Genomic DNA, 21,200 nt, shown 5'->3' on the forward strand with positions numbered 1-21,200 from the left:
GGAGTGTCACCACTGTGAATTCAAGGCTAATTTGAGCTTCACAGCAACCATTCCTGCCTTGTTTATATACATTTTTAAATGAGAATGTTAACATATTAATGGCAGTTTTCACCTAGATGCCATTTCATTCTATATGTATATGGGTATCAACTTGTATTTAAATGTCATATAGGGTATTTGATCCAAAATAAACTATAATGAATTTTATTGTGCTTAAAATTACATCTTTTTTTGTGTCACTCTGGGAATTCTATACAAAATTGATTCTTACTTAATGCACATTAGAAACTTTTCCGTCACTTCTCAGCCTTTGCCAACAGTTGATGACCAAGTCCTGTTGCCTCTTTGTGTGTTAGGCGTGTGGGCCCTGTGCTTCACTTTTTAGCCTGCCTGCCTTCTGTGGTTCAGTACTCATTGTTTCTGGTAATTTCACTGAAATAGGTTCTTTTTTTAGATAGGCTGTTGGCTCTGTAGCACAAATGCCCCTGAGCCCTCACAATCCTCTTGCATCAACCTAAGTCAGAGGTTCTCAGCTAGTGGGTCCCAACCCTTTCGATGGTCAAACGACCCCTTCACAAGGGTGGTATATCAGATATTAACATTACAATTCATAACAGTAGCAAGCTTACAGTTATGAAGTAGCAATAAAGTGATTTGATTGTTAGGAATCACATGAGCAGCTGTATGAAAGGATCACAGCATTAAGAAGGTTGAGAACCACCCAGCTAAGTGCTGGGATTACAGGACTTAGTGGCCATGGCCATCTTCCCACATTTTAGGTTTTTAAGGACAGGGTTCCATGTCGATCAGCCTGCTCTTGAGCTCTATGTAATTGGTGATGACCTTGAACTCCTCACCAAACTGCTTCTGTCTTCTGAGTATTGCAGGTGCGACTCTCTATGCCTGTTTTTGTTATATATTTCTTTGTGTTTGTTTGTTTTTAAGACTGGGTCTCACTGTGAAGCCCTGGCTTAGAAATTGTGGCTACCTCCTATCTCTACTTCCCACATGCCAGAATTACAGGTCTATGCCACCATGCCTGGCTGGTTTTGCAATACATTCTTACCTAGCAATTTTTCTCTGGGATTATCTTCCTCTGGACACTGAGCCAGCTGCCTAATGTCACACAGATAAGGTTTAGTCTTGACACAACCACACCAACCATGTAGAGGTTGTGTGTGTTTCTTCAGGACAGTGTTAGTTGTGACAAAGCAGCTGCCAGGCTTGGGATTTTAGTACCTTACCCTCTGAGAATGTTTGCTAATCTCCGCTCCATTCGACCCTCTGTACTGCTGCTGACACCTCTGATGTCCTGATTCTCAAACTAACAGTGCGTACTCTCAACAGAGTAGATCGCCTCCTTGTGCCATGGTAACCACAGCAGTCATGGCAGGGCTGTGGGGGTGGTGATGGAAATAATGCTTTCTCTAGAGTGTGGGCAGAAGGGGGCATGGGAGGGGATCTACAGTGTGTCTTCTTGAGGGAAAGTAGCCACTATTTCTGCACTTGAATCAAGCTTTGTGGAGTGCTTTCTTCCCTTCTCAGGCAGGTGAGTGGTAACCACTAGCCCCTTCCCAACCATGGTCTTAGGGAGACCAGGCCAGGTGCAGGAAGCTGCGTGAGTACTCAACATCACAATCATGGCAGAGAATGGGTGCACTGGAGCACGTTTGATCACTTCCACACTGAGGAGGCGTTCTAACTCAAGTAACAAAGGCTAGTCTTATATCTTAAAAGGATCAGCCTTAATATTATACATCCCAAGGGCTCAGGAGAGAGAACTACTAAGGGCGAGGACTATTTTCAGGAAATAGAATCTCAGCACACTGAGCTCTATAGTTCACTTGCTTTAATTCCTTTGGCATAACATCTTTTATACACAGCTTCAGTTCTGTTCTCGTACCTAGCTCCTTTCTTGCCTGATTTCTCTCTATACTTATCTATTGCTCCCTCCAAGTTCTATCTTAATTCTCTCGTCTTAACTCTGCCTCATCTAGGTCCTTCTCATCTCGTTCTCACCCAGCTAGCACTTCCCCATCTGACTCTTCCTCATCTTCCATCTTGTTCCTCTAGTACTTTCTTCTAGCCCTTCAATCTAGTTCTTCCCCATCTCAGTTTGTTCCTGGCAAGTTCTTACCCATCTAGTTCTTCCATACTCTTTTCTTTTCTCCATCCTTTATGTGCCCTGGAAGTCCCGGTATATCAAGGGAGGGTCCGAGCCAAATTGTATAAAGCTATTTACTTAACGTCCACCTCACCTAGGCGGTGTCTCCTTGTGGAATTTACCTAAGTCAGGAGACTTGCATGTGGGCTGCTATCATTGTTAGTCCTCGGAAGTTGGGCGCCCCCCTGGGCGGTGTCTCCTCCTAGTCCTTGAAAGTGGCTAAGGGAGATAATCTGATTCCAGAGAAAGTCTTTCCTGAGGCTGTTCTCCAAACACCTGGAATGTGTATGTCCAGAGAGTGATCAGTCCACATTGTTAGCCCTTCTAAGGAAAAGTCAATTGGGAAAACTATGAAGGCACACATGATTTTCATAACAGAAGACAGCTGGTATATAACAAGCCAAGTAATACCAAAAACTCCTTGAAATTTGGCTTCCTCTGGAGGAATTCCCTGATCCCTCCAGATAGTGACTTTGCCATAACCAGCTGAGTTCTTATGATATATTCCTGCAGTCTGCATCAGCCTAGCAATAAAGGGTCCAGTCAGGCATGGTGGTGACTGGAGTGTATGTACATAGAGTTCAGTCCCAGAACTCAGGAATCAGAGGCCATTGGATATTGAGTCACAGGCCAGCATGGGTTATATAGTGAGCACCTTTATCAACTTAAAATGGAGGATCTAAAACAGATCTGTGTGGGGAATGTCCTCAAAATCCCAAAAGTTGGGCTAAAAGTGAAAGGGGAGGATTTGGTGGTAAAGTCATGTTACTGATCTTGATGGTGACATTCCATCCATACCTGGCTTGGGCTCACAGAGTGATCACACTGGCTACTAGCTCTGTGATGGGTCAGTTGTGTAGGAAACTTTTTACATTCTGGAAAGCATGCTGGCCTGTTTATAAAAAGACCCAGCAATATACATATTTTCTTAGTCCCAAAATAAGATCCAAAAAACCAAAAATCACTGTATGCCTCCTGGTTAGTCTGGCTGTAGCAAAAATCAGAACTGCACACAGAATTCACTCTAAATCTCCGTGCTTTAATAGTGTCCAGAAGTGGCAGAGAGAGATGCTCAGCTTCTCAGGAGGATGAAGGAAGTGCAGACTGGGCAGCATCTGCCTGGACTGTGATGCCAAGTGCAGCCTCTGTTCTGGACTATGTGCTGCTCCGGGAGTTACTTTTCCCAGGTCCTGCCACTTTGGGCAACCTAGTAGCACTGGGCTGGCGTGGCATCCTCTGGATGGGTCCTTCACGGCTTCCACGTTCTGCCACTATGGGCACACTGCCAAGAGTGGGGCCACCTCTGTTTCTTCCTGAAAAGACATAGAACCCAATAATTCAGATGGGCCAGACTCACCATTTGGTTTCTTGGGAAATGTGCTTATCTATCTGCTGTATTAACCTGTTTCAGCTGCAAATCTGTGATTGGTAATTTTGGTTGTCAACTTGAACACATCTAGAAAGAACTAAAACCTAAGATGCTGGCACATGAGTAAGGAATTTTCTTAACTGGATTAGTTGATGTGCGAAGACCAACACTAAATCTGGGCCCCGCCTTCTGGTGGCAGCCCACAAGAAAGGACAGTAGGAAGGACGCTCATGCCTTTTGCCTGTGTGTTCTCATTTTCCCCGGTACATCTGTCCCACTGCCGAGGCACTCCTCTGCTGGTGTCAGGATCTACCTCTTGGGGATTCCAACACAGACTGAAGACCAGGAGTGCTGTAGGAAGCCTTGGGGACTCCAGCACCACATTGGAAATGCCGAGACGGCCAATCTGGTAAACTGAGCAAACTACTTGATTCTTGGACTTTCTGTTGAACTGTATCACTGACTTCAGCCTGTAAGCCACTTCAATAAATCAATTTTAAATATATTTTATACGTAATAAATTATTTTAACATATATTTGCATTTAATCAGTTTTGTTCCTTTAAAGAACCCTGACTAATAAAGACTGTGGCACCTGGAGTGGATCTAGAGAAATAGAATTTTAAGGATGAACTTTTCAAGTATCTGAAACAGGTTTTCCAATTCACCAATAGCTACAGTTACTGAAGGCTCTCTCAGTGCCATGGAGAACATTACAAATCCATGGTGTGAACTATTTAAGCAACTTATTAATGTCAATGCATCTGATTGCCCTGGTTCACCTACTATAAGGAACTAGTGTAATTGGACACTAAGTTGTAGTGACTTTATACATAAAACTCTTGACAAATTTGTGGAAAAGTCAGGAAAATATTGATGCTGGCTGGTTGCCTCTAGCATCTCTAGATAAACCGACGAAGTCTAAAGGTTTCTAAGTGTGCCCTGGAAGAGAATCTTCTCTCCAGCAGCCACAGAGCTCCAGCTGCAGAAAGTCAGACTGAAGCCTCATAAGGTTGGCTGGGTTACAAAGGAAATTCAAGCCCCAGCCTCAGAGGGCTTTGGCAGTTAAAGGACACTGACTGGTAGGGACTGGGAACTTGGAACTTGGGATGCAGGTGTGGGGGATCCTACTGAGGCTGAGGACTTTGGTCCCTCAGAATCTGAATGGTTTATCTCCCTACCTTTAGCAGAGGATTCATCCCCACCCCGACCCTGCAGTCCAGCCTTTGCCACCTTTATCTAAGGGAATTAAAGGAATCAGCAGTGACAATCTTCTCTGACGGAGATGCCAGGCAGCACAATACTGATGTCCCCTGGGTCCAATAGTCGTCTTATACTTAGAACCAGATTTAAAGCTAAGAAGGCTCCTAGAGAGGCCATGGAAAGTGTAATCAGTGAAGAAGAGATGGGTTATACTACTAAAGAACTTAAAAGTTTGATGATTCATTCTAGCAGAAGTCTGGGGACTGTGTGTGGGAATGGACTTAAGGATGGGGAGAATGGTGGAAGGAACATAAAACTCAGTCCTGCTGAGTTTATTACATGGATGTTATTACTCCCAGCCCCTTCTGGAGTCACATGACCATTCATGTGCTGTCAGGAGTCAGGCAAAATGCTTAGTCACTCCAGGGCCTTACACAGTGTAGTCACATAATCTGTGCAGCACAGTCACATAATCTTCATAGAGCGTGGTCACGTCATCAATGCACATGCATGGCATAGCTATGTAAACCCATATTCGTAAGCTTGAGGTGACCTATAAAAGCAGACTCCACCCACTCCCCTTCTCTCTCCACGTTTCCCCTCTGGTAGGCCTACTCAAGACTATACTTTCCCTTCCTTAATAAAAACTCTTATAGTAGGTTCTGTTGTACCTCATGTTCTCTCTTGCCCAGTAAACAACTCCTTCAAATAAATAACATTGGTGCCATAACCAAACAGGCCCTCCTGGTGCCCTGCACCGGGATCCTGAACCAAGGTTGGTTCATCCACAACTGCCCACTTTCCATTTGCCTGGCCGAGGAATTGCTTCACACAACACTGGCTACTTCATTCAGTGAGTTTTCCCTTTACCGGTCAGCTAAAACACTTCCCTGGACCTGTGGGAATGACCGTTGGTCATCCAGCATCCTTCTGGTGTCCTTGGGCATGGGAGTACCCCCATCCATGGTCTTTACTGGCTATGGTCAGCTCCCATCACTATCACCACTGGCCATTCCCCACCACTGCGTTCTGAGGCCTCATTTCTCATCTCTTGGACACTTGTCCTTTGGATTCCTGCCCTGGCCCTTGCTCTTTACTTGATAGAACACTGAGCAACTTGTGCCATTAATTGATCCTCGTTTGATCTCTGGGACGCCCAAGATATTACAGCTATTGGATCTCGTTTACTTTTTTATTTTAGTTTATTTTTCTCTCTGCTGCAGTCATGGGAAACAAGGCCTCCAATCTTATAAGCCCCACATCTCCTCTGGGATGCCTTTTAGAAATCCCAAAACCTCTTAGCTTAATGCCACACTTACAGACTGCTAAGCTTATCCACCTCTGCACTAAAAAATGGCCTTAATATCCCTTAGATAACAATAAAAAATGGCCACCTAATGGCTCCTTGGACCCCGATATTTTATGGGAGTTATCTAACTTCTGTCAATGAACGGGCAAATGGAAAGAGTTGCCTTATATCCAGGCTTTTTTCTATCTCAGCTCCAAACCCTCTCTCCTTGACTCCTCTCTCCTGCCCACGTGCTCCTAGCCATGCAACTCAAACAACAGTAACCTCTCACTACTACTCCAGACCCTGCTAACGGACCCCCGCCTTTCCAGCCTCCCGCTCCTTCCTCTCCTTCAGCGACTATTCCTTCAGCTCCTCCTGTCACTCACCCTTGATCTGCTAAGGAACCCCACCCCAGTCAAACCAACCCAGCAGCCATCCTCCCTTTGCGAGAGGTAGCGGGGTGGATGGACTAGTTAAAGTACATGTCCCTTTCTCACTGGCAGAACTCTCTCAGATAGAAAAGAAACTGTTCTTATACGTCCAACTCTACCTCTTTATTAAAGAATTCCAATATATCATCCAATCCTATAGTCTCTCCTTTCATGATATATACATGATCCTAACTGACAACCAACTTCCCGAGGAGCACAGACGAGTTGGGAACAGGCTGGGATATGTGCAGATGAGGTCTCCAGACTAACTCAGCATGTCCCAAGCAGTTCCTGATTGGGACCTACGATGGGATTATAACACCCCGGGTGGCTCTCCAGGTAGGGATCAGTTTATGACCTGCCTCCTAGCAGGTCTTTGTAAGGCTGCCCTCAAACCAGTAAACTATGAAAAGCTTCAAGACATAGTTCAGGACAGACAAGAGAATCCATCTCAATTTCTAGAACGACTTACAAAGTCCCTCTTACAGTACACTAATCTAGATCCTGAGAGCCCAGAGGGCAGACAGCTCCTCATGACCCATTTTTTTTTGCAGAGCTTCCCCGACATTAGGGCCAAACTTAAGCGTCTGGAGAGAGGGTCCCTGACCCCACAGGCAGAAGTCTCAGTGCTGGCTTTTAAGGTGTGCCACGGGAGAGATGAGAAAGCCCGTAGACAGGAATATCAAGTGCTGCCCAAGGCCATCCAACCGGCTGCCTGAGGTCCCCCGGGTCCTTGTTTTAAATGTGGTTGAGAAGGCCATTGGGCTCATTCTTGCCCTGCCCCACATGGGCCACCCGGGCCATGTCCAAAGTGCCACCAAGAGTGACATTGGTCAGCTGACTGCCCCTGTGCACCTGGTGTCAGAGGGACATCAAACACAGACCACCCTCCAGCTGACCTTCTAGGCTTGACCATGATGATTGAAGGTGCCCAGACTCCAGCCCGACAACGGTCACCTCCCACGGGGAGCCTCAGGGAGCCATTACAGTATTGGGGCAATCCATCTCCTTCCTCGTGGACACCGGGGCCATTTACTTGGTCCTGAGGGAGTTTGGGGGACCCACCTCTCCTTCTCATCTCCTTATTGTCAGGGTAGGGGGACAGCCTTACATACCTCATCAGACCCCACCACTTAATTGTATTTTCAGGGGTATCCCTCCTACCCACACATTTTTGGTCATGCCAACCTGCCCTGTGCCCCTAATGCGAAGAGATTTTTAGCCAAGGTAGGAGCTTCCATTTTGTTTGCTCCCCCTTTTGCCTGACCCCAGACTTGCCAGAAGCTCCTCTCCTCCTCCTAGCCACCCAGCCCACTAGCTTTGACATGTCATCTCCCTTACTAACATCTCAGGTGGACCCCCAAGTCTAGGACACCCACAACCCTTCTGTAGATTGGCACTATTCCCTTATTATTATCCATTTACAGGACCCTACCCAGCACATCAACCAAGCTCAGTACCCTCTCTCACTCAAGAACCTTAGGTCCCCATCCTTATAGACTTCTTTCCACTGTCCCTTCAGGAACCTCCCATGTCTCAGTTCTAGAACTCAAAGACGCTTTCTTCTCTATTCCTCCCAGTCCTCAGTCTCAAAATATCTTCGCTTTCACCTGGACTGACCCTGACACTCCCCTGTCTATGCAGCTGACCTGGACTGTCCTGCTACAGGGATTCAGAGACAGCCCACACCTATATGATCAGGTCCTCGCCTCTGACTTGCTCTCTCTGTCCCTCCCTGACTAACACACTATGTAGATGACATTCCACTCTGTAGCTTGTCATTACAAGTTAGCCAACTAACACCTCTGCTCTCATAAATTTCTTCTCCAGCTGGGGTTATAGAGTCTCGCCTTCTAAGGTCCAGCTGTCCACTCCTCAGATCACCTATTTGGGTCTAACCATTACCCCAACCCACAAGGCTATCACTGTAGATAGAAAGCATCTAATCCAATTTCTTGCAGTCCCCTCTACTAAACAGGAGATTCTATCATTCCTGGGAATAGCTGGCTTCTTACGGTCTTAGGTTCCGTCTTTTTCTCTCCTTGCTTGCCCCGTATATGAGACAGCTCTTGGCTCCCTACACGAGCCCCTCCTTCACCCATTACTAAACCTTCCAGAAGATCCAACAGGCTCTCTTCAGGCCCCAGCACTTCATCTCCCAGACCTAACACAGAGAGAGAGGGATACACCTTTGGGGCTCTAGGGCACCAGCTGGGACCCTCCTTTGCACCTGTAGCACACCCGTCAAAAAACTAGACCTCACCACCCAGGGATGGGCACTCTGCATACATGCTTTAGCGGCTGCTGAGCTCCTTACTCATGAATCAAAGAAACGAACCTTTGGGTCACCCACCACTATCTTCTCTCACCATAACCTGTCCCATCTCTTAACTTATAAAGGCTTACAAACTTTACCTCCTCTCCCAATTCTTTCTCTTCAAGTGGCACTAGTGGAAGATGCCACACTTACTTTCCAGACTTGTCCACCCCTTAATATCTCAAGTCTCCTCCCTCAACCTAATGCTGACTATTCCCCATCTCATTCCTATACTGAAACCCTAGAGGAACTACTGCCCCACCCCTCACACATACAGGAGGGCACATTGCCTCAGGCCACTTATACCTGGTACACAGATGGCAGCTCCTTTTTACATGAGGGGACCCATAAAGCGGGCTATGCCATAGTGTCAGATACTGAGATAATAGAAGCACAGGCATCACCCACACACACCACTAACCAATAGGCTGAGCTGATAGCTCTCACTTGTGCCTTCCAATTGGCACAGGGACAATCCCTAAATGTTTACACAGACTCCAAATATGCTTTCACATCCTCTTGTCCCATGCTGCTATCTGGAAAGGGTGTGGGCTTCTTATAGCAAAAGGAGAATCCATATCTAACTCAGGCCCTATAATAGCTATGATAAAAACCCTCCCATCTCCCCAAAGCTATAGGAATTATTCAGTGCCTTTCTCCAATTCCTGAAGAATGAGGTTTCATCCCACAACCCATACTCAATCCCATGTGATTTTCTTCCTGATTCCCCCTCTGCATTCTGCTGTCTCTATGGGCCACATTCTGCTTCATCAGTTTCCCTTCCTGTCCCTAACAACATATTCAAATTTCCAATTGACTACTCAGCTGACTGTTACAGGACCACCAGTCATAGAGCGGGAGGCTCAAGGACCATCAAATACACCCAGGTGGTAAGAAACAGTAACACTCCAGAGGTATTCACACCCCAAGCTCAAAAGGGTCTGTACTCGCAAAAACAGACTTCAATATAACAGTTTATTACTGTTAAATGCCCTTGGCAATCAATGACCTGTGTCTCCTGGATGCTGAGGTGATACCGAGATAATGAAAGGAAACAGGTACCTTAAGGTTTGTCTCAGGTAAAGATAGGAAGCCTAATTGATAATAGGAAAAAGAAAGCATGTTGCAGATCTCTCTCTCTCTCTCTGTCTCTCGCTCCGTCTCTCTCTCTCTTGCTCACTCGCTATATGACTCTATAACTTTAACATTAATCAATAAGATTCTGATAGCAGAGGCAAGGTGAGCGTAGGTATCGTAATGGGCAGCACAGACAAAGCAACATTCATAATGGCCTGACCTGTAGGGGGCAGCATAGACAGCTATTTTTTTAAATTTATTTAAAAACTTTTTTTTTCATTTTACCTACCAATCACAGTTCCTCCTCCCTCCCCCTCTCCCACCTCTCCCCACTTCCCTCCCTGATCCACTCCTCAGAGGGGGTAAGGCCTCCCTTGGGGAGTCAACACAGCCTGGATACCAAGTTGGGGCAGAACCAAGCCCCTCCGCCTGAGTCAAGGCTGAGCAAGGCACCCACCACAGGGAACCCGCTCCAACGGTCAGTTCACGTGCCTGATGTAACTCCCGGTCCCACTGCCAGGGGCCCCACAAATAGCTCAAGCCACACAATTCAGTTATTTTTCTGATAGGCAACTTCTAGGCACCTTTGGTACTGGCTAATCAATCATGGTGTTTCCAGGAATGAAATAGATATAAAGCCTACTGCATTTTGTTTGACTTGTATAAGCAGAAAAATAACAAATGAAAGATAGGAGAGTCTCAGACCCTAAACCCATTTCCAAATGAGCCAGTTTACAGACCAAGAACTCTTTGAATCTGAAGGGAAGGCCATGTCCCTCTGAGGAAGGACTTTGCTAAAATACCTGAGAGTTTTACTGTTAGTCTTCCTCCCCTCTCTCCCCAGAAGGACCCAAGCCTTTTGTAAGAGTGACCGTGGGAAAGGAAACTGTAGCATGAATCTTAAAGGTTCTTATTAATAAAATCAAACCTGAGGCGAGTTATTGGGGTCCATGCTGGTAGATCAGAGAGACAGAACAAGCCACAGCTATCTCACCTCGCCGGATCCTCTGCTGGTTTTGTCTCCTCAGACTGGAGGCCTCTGAGTCCTCATCCGGAATGGGTCTCAGCTGAATTACTGCTCAAAAGCCTGAATGCTTAACCAGCCACATGCTTAACCAGCCAAATGCCTAACCAGCCAAACGCTTCTAGTTTCTGGTCCTCACACCTTATATATCTTTCTGCTTTCTACCACCACTCCCTGGGATTAAAGGCTGGCTTTCTGGAATTAAAGGTGTGTGTCACCATGCTTGGCTATTTCCAATGTGGCCTTGAACTCACAGAGATCCAGAGGGATTTCTATCTCTGGAATGCTAGGATTAAAGGTGTGAGTGCCACCATTTTCTAGCCTTTGTATTTAGTGGCTGCTCTGTCTCTGACCCCAGATAAATTTATTAGAGTACACAATATTTTGGGGAACACAATACCACCACAGGAAACAATCAGACTGACACAGATTTCCAGCCAGAGAAGTCTGAGAGCGGGCCTTTGGGACCCAGCAGTCATGTGCTTTTGTTAGGAGGGCCGTTGTCTTCACCCAAAGAACACAGTGCAGTGAAGTGACATTGGGCCGAGCAGCACCTTACCGCGGAAGGGCCAGTTCTGCCCACCCGCATGCCTTGGGGCAGGGATATTAGGAATAGAGAAGTGTGGGAGGGTGGTGGCAAGGTCCCAAAGCAGCACCAAATTGGCAAAATGCCCTCGCTCGTTCTCTCCAGAAATCAGTTCTTCCCATATCCCTGAAAGCCAGGGCAACTCTTCAGCACACTGTAACTCCTGAGAGCAGGAAACCTCCAAATGCAATGGCCAGTCATCCATCCCCAAGGTGGAGTCCCTGGAGCCAGAGGTTGGCTATGGTGGTTGAGACTCACCTTGTCATTTACATTAGAGTGGCCTCTGCAGCCCTGACTTCCTGTCCCCTGTGAATGCCACCAGCTTGTAAAGAACCCTGCTGCTCCTACTCCTTCCTGTGGATCCTCCAAATAGGCCTTACTCCTTTTTTTTGGGGGGGGGGGAGGAGGGTGACTTTACAAGGGCATGTCAGTGTTCTTTACATTAGGGGTACAAGGAGAGGTTAAACTGCTCGGAGGATAAAACTGCACAGGCTTGATTTAGGAGTGCTGCAGGCAAAGACACATCAAGGCTCCGCCACCCTGACACCCCCATCCCATGCCTGCAAGCTGACCGGGTGGGAGCCAGTTCATTTCCCCTGAAGGGCTGTTCTCAAGGATGGTGGACAGGGTCTGGCAGTCACAGAGTGTGGGCACCTAGGGTAACCGCAGGTCTCTGCTGCCACCAGCAGCTACCCTCTGGGCCTCGTTGATGCTTCCAGAGCATATACTAACCAAGGGACAAAGACGTACACAAGGATGGCCACACACATATGTACTCTTAACTCAGCCCACACTTCTTAGGAAAGTGTTCTTTCAAGTGTGCTAGTGACTCCTCTCTACGAATGCCTGTGTGTTCACGTGCACCCAGCCTTTCCTTAGCACGTATGTGTGGGTATATACATGTGAGTTCAGTACCTGTAGACGCTGATAGGATTTCATGACCATACATGTGCTGGCAAGACCCTTAGTAATTTCCAGGAGCCTTAGGTCCTATGTAATCCCTGCACTGTATGGTCACATAGTTTGTGCACAGCATGATCACGTAATCTATGCGCATGTATGGCCTAGCTACATAAGCCCATATGCGCATGTGTGTGGGAGTCCATAAAAGGTGGATCCCACGGACCCTCCACCTTACTCCTGCACAAGTCTTTCAGTAGGTCTAAGCACATTCTTTTTTCCCCTACCCCTCTCCTAATAAACTCTTACAGTGGGTTTTGTTGTGCCTCGTGACTTTTCTTACATGATAAACAGCACTGCATAGTAACTAGCAGATGCCAGAAACATCAGATTCCCCTGAGGTAGATTTACAAGTAGAGTACACTGCTTGATGTGGATGCTGGGAAGTAAACTTGGGTTCTCTGCAAGAGGAGTACATATTCCTAACTGCTGAACGGTCTCTCCAAGCCCAATTTTCACTTTTCTAAAAGCCACATTAGACAGAAAATATGACAGGAGTGGTAGCATTCACCTGTAATCCCAGCATTTGGGAGACAGAGAATTAGGAATTGAAGGCCAACCTGGGATACATAGTTCTAGGTCAGCCTGGGCCACGTGAGACCCTGTCCAGAAAAAAAAAAAAAAAAAGAAGAGAAGGAAGAGGAAAAGGAGGAGGAAAAGTAAAAGAAAGAAGAGATGACAGAGGAAGAAGAGAAGGATAAGAAAGGAAATGAGAAATGAATCTAATATAATTTTAATTAGCTCAAATTATCCAGTCTAATTGGCCCTCTATATCCTTTATAGCTATGGGGTTTGCATCTATAGATTCAAAAGATTTTGGACTTAAAATATTTTTGTAAAAAGCAGGGTACAGGGGTACATGTTTATAATGTCATTTCTTTGAGAGGCTGAGGTAGGAGGAGGGCTTGGACCTAGGAATTCATGACTAGTCTGTGACTAGGCCTGGTAGCAGAGGGGTGTAATCTTAGCTACTTTTGGGATAGGGGGACTAAGGGAAGGGTCACATGGCCAAGGCCTGTGCCACTGTGAGTTCAAGGCTAATCTGGGTAAATCAGTGAGACCATCTCATGATAGAAACATTTTAAAAGGGGGGTGGGGAGCTGGTGGTAAAGTTCACTAGTTGTATACCTAGCATGTACAAAGCTTCGGGTTTGATTCCCAACAATGTATAAACCAGGCTGGTGGCACAGGACTGTAATCTTACCAAAAAAGACAAAAGACAGAGGCAAGAGGTCACAAGTTCAAGGTCGTCCTCAGCTATATAAAGAGTTCAAGGTCAATCTTTTCTCAAAAGGGAACAGTTCCTCCTGGCCCACCTCCATAATGCAGACCAGAGTGCCCTCAGCTCTTCCTGGCAGCCCTGAAGGCCTTTTCTTCTGGCTCCTCTGGTCCTGTGACTCCCCAGCCCTGAAGGCCTTTTCTTCTGGCTCCTCTGGTCCTGTGACTCCACCAGCTGACACACCAGGCTGAGACTTCGGAAGGGGACCTTCAACTTCCTTCCTATCCTCCATTCCTGCCTTCCTCTTAGCCCACAGGAGCTCCTCCTTCCAGCCTGACCCATCCCCTACAGACTCCACCTCTTGATGAACACCAGGTCACCCTCTTTCCTCCCCACCACCCTCTTAGCCTTTCCTTTCAGCCTATCTCCATTCCTTTGTGACTCCCCATTGACCTGCAAAACAGCTTTCTGCCAGGGACCCCTTAACCAACCAGCTTGGCTGGGATCCAGAATCACTCTCCACCAATGACACATAGTCATCACACTTAGCTGCGACTCAAGACCCCACATAGGTCACACCTGGCTAGGACCTAGATTGGACAACAGCAACCGAAGAATGGAACACTCACCCAATAAAGACAAGACCGATATCTACACTGAGAAGCACCTCAAACATTGTAACTCCAGATGCCTTTGTCCTACTTCAAAAACACAAACATGAACATACGTCTCCTCCAGAAACCAGCTGCCCTGTTGTGTTAGGCCCTGGGAAAAGCAACTCAACATAAGACAAGAATTTAAATCATTTAAATGCAGCAATTGTGAATATATTCAAAAAACCCAAAGAGGATATGAATAAAGGCTCTAACAAAGACCATGAAAATCTGGGCAGTGGTGGCGCATACCTTTAATCCTAGCACTCAGGATGCAGAGACAGGCAGATCTCTGTGAATTCTAGGCCAGCCTGGTCTACAAAGTGAGATCCAGGACAGGCAAGGCTACACAGAGAAACACTGTCTCAAATATCAAAAAACAATCAAACAAACAACAAAACAAAAACATGAAAACACAGTTGAATGAAATAATGAAAACAATTCATGACATAAAAGCAGAATTCAACAAAGAAACAGAATCCCTAAAGAAAACGCAAACTGAAATAAAACTGGAAACAAAAAACTCAGGGTATCAAGCAAAAACCTCAGAGGTAAGCCTCCTCAACAGATTAAAGACATGGAAAAGAGAATTTCAGGACTTGAAGACAAGGCAGAAGACAGTGGATAACGCAGTCAAAGAAAATGTTAGATCAAAACACAGTCAGGCTCAAAATACTCAAAAAATCCAGGACACTATGGAAAGACCAAACCTACAAACAATAGCTATAAAGGAAGAAGAAATCCAGTTCAAAATCACAGAAAAAATATGTACTTTTTGGTTTTGTTTTTTTTTTTTTGAGATAGGGTTTTTCTATAACAGCCCTAGCAGTCCTGGGACTTGCTCTGTAGCCCAGGCTGGCCTTGAACTCACAGAGATTGGCCTGCCTCTGCCTCCCCAGTGCTGGGATTAAAGGCATGTGCACTGCTCACATAAAATATTTTTAACAAAACCATGAAAAAAAATTTCTCCAATCTAAAGAAAGAGATTGCCATTGAGGAACAAGAAACATACAGAACACCAAATACACAGGATCAGAAAAGAAATTCCCCACAACACATTATAGTCCCAAAACTAAAAGTACACAACAAAGAAAGTATACTAAAACCTACAAGAGAAAAAGGACCCAACCACGTAAAGGCAGTGCCACCAGGTTAACATCCAACTTTTCAGTGGATAATCTGGAACCAGAAGGACCTATAAACTCTGTAAGACCACAGATGTCAGTCCAGACTACTACACCAAGCAAAACTACCAACTATAATTGACAGAAAGAAAAACATTTCACATTAAAAACAAACAATTTCAATCAAGCTCTACAAAAGGCACCAGAAAAAAAATTGCCAGCCTAAAGACAAGGTTAACTACACCTAAGAAGGTAGAAGGAATAAATAATCCTGGAGCAGCTAAAAGGGGGGGGGGGACCCACAATACAACAAATGGGAAGTAGTAAACACTTTTCACTAATAATTGAATAGGTCTCAATTTCCTCAATAAAGTATATGGAGACTAACAGATTGAGTTAGAAAACAGGATCTGTCTTTCTGCTGTACCCACAAATCACACCTCACTATCAAGGACAGAAATCACCTTACAGTAACAGGATGGAAAAGGTGTTACAAGCCAGTGGACCCAAGAAGCAAGTAGGTGTAGCTGTTTTTAATATCTGACAAAACAGACTTCAAGCCAAAACCAATTAGAAGAAATAGAGAAGGACATTACTTTCATGTCCTGTGTGTGTGTGTGTGTGTGTGTGTGTGTGTGTGTGTGTGTGTGTGCTCGCGCGCGCGCCTGTACTACCAGTATTTATGAGACAGGTATCAGACAGGTCTTGGGATGTAGCTCAGTGGCATGATTCATGTCTAGTATGTAGAAAACTAATGTGCCAGGGTTTCAGGGCAGAGCATAGTACAGAAGTCCTAGGTTCCCTCGCCAGCACAGAGAGATAAAAGGATGGAAGGAAGGAAGAAAGACGTAAGCATGCATACGGGTACATACTTTATACAAGGCACTTGAGCACATGTGGATTTTGCTGTTTGTGGCTGAGGGGTGGTCTTGGAATGAATCCCTACAGCTATCAAGAGACAACTGTATTATCACCTCAACATGTCCACAGAAGCTGTTGTGTTAATTTTCACACTGTTCTTCAATATCCAGCCTTGACAGCAGCTGCCCCATTATGGCTCAAGGCACTTACTGGACAGTGCGGCTTATGTGAGATTTCTGGCTTCTACACACCAAATTTCACCTTGTACTTTCTGGAGGGACAGCTTTTCAAATGTATAGTTTCCCTAAAGCTAAATAGTGAGCACTAAACTGAACTTACTTCCCTCGGCAAGGCTGAAGAATCACTGTGACCAGTTTCTGTGGTATCGTTTCCCATTAAGGGCAACTTAGACAGCCAGGGTCCATCGATTCAGATGGCCCTGCAGTGCCTGCAGCATCTTACAGACTCTAGAAGCTGAACAGCACTCTAGCTCATGGCCTGGAGCAATACCAATCTAGTTCCTACAGGAAAGCTATGGCAAACCTCAATGGCCACAAACTTTGTCATTACAGGTTATCACATTCCAGCTTGATCACTCTGACCACTCCTGTTACTTTCCCCATTCCGTATTTGGTTATTGATAGGGTGACTGAAAGGTCTGCATGTATGGATACTAAGAAACACACAAGTCAGAGATCTCTGTGTCTCACCTGGTAGCCTGGAGCTACAGTACATTTAAGGCCCAGCCCCACCTCTGCCGTAAGCCTCTGTTCACATCTCCCCATCAGCCAGTATTCCTAAGCTTCCCATTGATACCACGTCCCTCAGGACCTTCTAGGATGAAGCCCTCCGGAGCTAACAATTCTGTGGTTCCTGTGCTCTCCAGAAATCCTTCATTTCATCCTGTGGCCCATCGCCAATCCTTCTCCTCAGCCCCCCAAACTAAAGGAACAGAGGTGGGCAACATGGGGAGGACATGGAAGAGGGGCAACCCAGTTGCCCCTGGGAGCTCACACACCCTGATTCTGGGTGCCTGCCTTACCATACCTGCCAATACCTGTTGTTAAGAGCGTTCCAGCAGCCAAAGAGAACAGATGCACCAGGTAGATGGGTAGGTGCAAGGACCTGAGCCCCCTCTGTCACACACTCTGGTCACCACCATCTGCTTATACACCATCCCAGTCATGACCACAAGAGCACATCCTTCACATTTGGGCCCTGGGATAATCTTCCTGTCAGACTTCTACTCTATGTTCCAAGGCAGGCAGGCAGATGGCTCCAGTCCTGTAACCCAACTAATCCCCAGATGGGAGGTGTGCAGGCCTGGCCTGAGATGAAGGGGAGCAAGACCAGGCCTGGGAAGGGTAGGTAAGGAGCTATCTGCCATGTTCTCCAAGTACTTCCCTGAGGCTGTGATTGTCAGGTACATGGAGACCAAAGCCATGTTTATTCCAGTACCTGTGGAATGAAGGCATGATGAAGAGGTGGGAAGGTGTCAGACAGAAGGACCCTAGCCTGCTAGGACCAGTCCTTGATCCAGCAGGACAATCCAAAAGGTGGAGCCAACTAAGGTCCCTGGAAGTTGAATAGGTCTGCAGACCCTGGGCGGAGACCCACAGACAGAGCCGTTCCGAGCCAAGCCTGTGGTTCTCCGCCCCTCCCCCACCCCCTCCACCCTCGGGCCCACCTCTAACCTCGGGTCTCTGATGTGGACAGAGACATGGATACCGAGTCCTGGGGATCGCTCGCCAGCCGCTGCCCAGCACACATGGACTTCAGTATCTGGAAGACGGCCAGGGGGGCCACGTTCAGATTCAGCAAGTCCACCAGGATCCTGGGGAAACAAATGCGGTGCTTAGTGAAACATGGAAGCCTCGGGGCGGACCTGCTCCGTGAGCCGGGGCAGTACAGAGACGAGGGAGTTTTCAGAGTCGCGGATGGGACCAGAGGGGCCCTGAAGCAGGCCAATCTGCAGGGAGTACGACCCTCGCCTTCTCACTTGAACACATCGGGGTCGATGGTGGCGCCAGCAGCCTGCGCAAGCTCGTACAGCTCCATCTCCTCAGTTCCCAGCACCTTCTTCCGCCGAAGCGCCAGCTTCTGCAGCGTCGCCGCCTCCAGCCCCGTGGCTGTCCCGAGCCCAACCCCACAACCGGCTGCCGCCATTCGTGCAGGAAAGGGGAGCGTTGGGCCCTGGCCGCCAAGAGGTTCCAGAGCGCCTCCTACTGGCCGCCCGTTTCCATGCAGGGTCCCCGCAGGTCCTGGCCAGGCAGCTCCAGCGAGGAGGGCGGGGGTCGGGAGGAATCTACATAGTTGATGGTTTGACTCGTGCTGAGCTCCTAGTGTGCACAGGGCAGTGTGTTAGGCCTGGGGACAGTGTGATGGAAAGCTGTCCGCTGTATGGAGACCAGACCCCTGAGAGACCACTCGCTTAGGCGGCAACACCCAGAACCATGGCATATCCCGGGTACTTGGTAAGTGCCTGTTGGATGACGGGTATTCATGATTGCACGCAATTATCTCTTCTGCCCTGGATCCCTAAACAGCGTTTGCTTTTATGGCGTACACACACTCCTTCCCCTCTAGAATGCATATATTTAGGAGTGAAAGGGCGCTGACGCCATCACTGCGCACGCGCTTTCCTGGCCCACCGCTACCGACTGTAGGCGCCACTTGTCTTTTGCTTTGCGCATGCTCCTTTCTCTGTTAGCGGAGGCGCTTTTCCCACTAGGCAGGGGGCGTGGCTTGATGACGCACAGCTCGGTATCGCTTTTCCGCTTAGTGTGGCTGGACAGTGGCGTCTGTTTCTGAAGATAGATGGACCCACACAGTGACCAGAGACGAACTCAGCAAGTCAGCTTGGCCTGTGTGATGAGAATGGCAAATGCCTGACCGGCCACCAGGAGACAGGTGTCACTGCCATCTGTGCAGAGTGACCCGAGGGGCCAGTCCAGGAGGCCCATGGAGGGGGAATGGGACGAGTGGGGCATTTAAGACCTGTGCAGTGGCACCCTGGGAGGTGTTTTGTCTCATAATGCTCTGTTTATATATATATATATATATATATATATATATATATATATATATATATATATATATTTAAACCTTACTGATCTTTTGCTTATATATTGTCTGTATGTGTATGTTTCTTGTGCTGTATCTTCACTTTTTCTCCGTTTTGTTTCATTTTGTTGTTTTTGGTTTTGTTTTTTCAGTGTGTCTGTTTGCTAGTGAGAGAGGAAGAGCTCTACATTTCTGGGTGGGGGTCACTGAGTCAGGGTACTGGGAACTTATATTCCAGGGAATGGACTCGGAGAAATGGCTAGTGGGTACCAAGATGGATGTCTAGCATAAAATGGAAGTTCTTTAACTATCACAAGAGCAATAAAACAAGGAAAGGTATATAAAAAATGCAAATAAAAAAGAAAGCAAAGTAGGTTCGTTGCAGATAATATGATTGTACACATAAGAGAATCTTCAGACTCCACACGAAACTAGAACTGAGAAACACTTCCAACAAAGTGGAGGTAATAAAAACAAACATACAAAAATATGGCCTCCCTATATAACAGTGAGAAACACAGATTAACCTTATGATAAGCTAACAAAGAAAATGAAAAGACTGCTATAATGAACACTTTTTTTTTTTTTTTTGAGATAGGGTTTCTCTGTATAGCTTTGCACCTTTCCTGGATCTGGCTCTGTACACCAGGCTGGCCTCGAACTCACAAAGATCCGCCTGCCTCTGCCTTCCGAGTGCTGGAATTAAAGGTGTGTGCCACCAACACCCGGCAATTGACACTTTAAAACAATGAAGAAAGAATTTGAAGAAAAAAAAAAACCTAGAAAGTAGAAAGACTTCCCATACTCAGAAAATGGAGGAATTAATATTGTAATTAAAAAAAAAATCTTCTAAAAAAGACAGTCTATAGACTTAATGCACTCAAAATTCCATTATCATGCTTTAAAAAATGTTGTACAAAGGGGAATCTTAAATTCACATAAAAGCACAAAAGAAAAAAAAACATATAGCTAAAGAAATTCTGAGCCAAAAGAATACTGCTGGAAGTATTTGTATACTTGATTTTGTGTCACTATGGAGTCATAGTAATAATAACAGCATGATCCTGGCACAAAAATAGATATGTTGGTCAATAGAATAAAGTAGAGGGACCAGATACAGGACCACACAATGAAAGCCATTGTTTTTGAAACATGCATTGTAGAAAAGATAGCTTCTTCAGCAAATGGAGTCAGGCAAACTGGCTATCTACCTGAGGAATAATGAAAGTAGATTGCCTTAGTTAGGGTTTCTATTGCTGTGAAGAGACAACATGACCACAGCAACTCATAAAGAAAACATTTAATTGGGTAGCTTACAGTTCAGAGGTCCGCTATCATCATGGTGGGACATGGCAGCACCCAGGCAGACATGGTGCTGGAGAAAGCTGAGAATTCTACATCTTGACCTGAAGAACATAGGAAGTTAACTGTTTTTCTGGGTGTGGCTTGAGCATATATGGGACCTCAAAGTCCTCCTCCACAGTGACACATTTCTTTGAACAAGGCCCTATCTACTCTAACAAGGTCATACTTCCTCATAATGCCACTCCCTATAAGATTATGGGGGCCAGTTACATTCAAACTACCCATTTCACTTCCTGGCCTCCATAAGCTTGTAACAACATCAGAATGCAAAATGCATTTAGTTCAACTTCAAAAGTCCCCATAGTCTATCACAGTATCAACAATGTTTTAAAATCCAAAGTTGACAGTCTCTTCTAAGTTTCATGCAATCTCTTAACTGTAATCCCCTGTAAAATCAAAATAAAAAACAGATCACACTGCATAGGATATACATTATCATTCCAAAACATAGGAAAGGGAGCATAGTGAAGAAATACTGGACCAGAGCAAGACTG

The 21,200-nt window shown here is 46.2% G+C and overlaps 1 protein-coding gene across 1 annotated transcript; it reads right to left on the bottom strand.

Annotated features, from left to right (window-relative positions):
- Nucleotides 1–3,182: 3,182 nt before the first annotated feature.
- LOC114710540 (mitotic-spindle organizing protein 2-like) lies at nucleotides 3,183–18,646 on the bottom strand. The gene is made up of 3 exons (XM_028894706.2): nucleotides 18,278–18,646; nucleotides 17,973–18,112; nucleotides 3,183–3,477 (listed from the first exon to the last, which is right to left on the bottom strand). The coding sequence occupies exons 1-3, from the start codon at nucleotides 18,442–18,444 to the stop codon at nucleotides 3,320–3,322; spliced, it is 465 nt and encodes a 154-aa protein (XP_028750539.1). The 5' UTR covers nucleotides 18,445–18,646; the 3' UTR covers nucleotides 3,183–3,319.
- Nucleotides 18,647–21,200: the final 2,554 nt, after the last annotated feature.

Source organism: Peromyscus leucopus, chromosome 12 (assembly GCF_004664715.2).
Source record: "Peromyscus leucopus breed LL Stock chromosome 12, UCI_PerLeu_2.1, whole genome shotgun sequence".
In the NCBI taxonomy this organism is placed as follows: Eukaryota; Metazoa; Chordata; class Mammalia; order Rodentia; family Cricetidae; genus Peromyscus; species Peromyscus leucopus.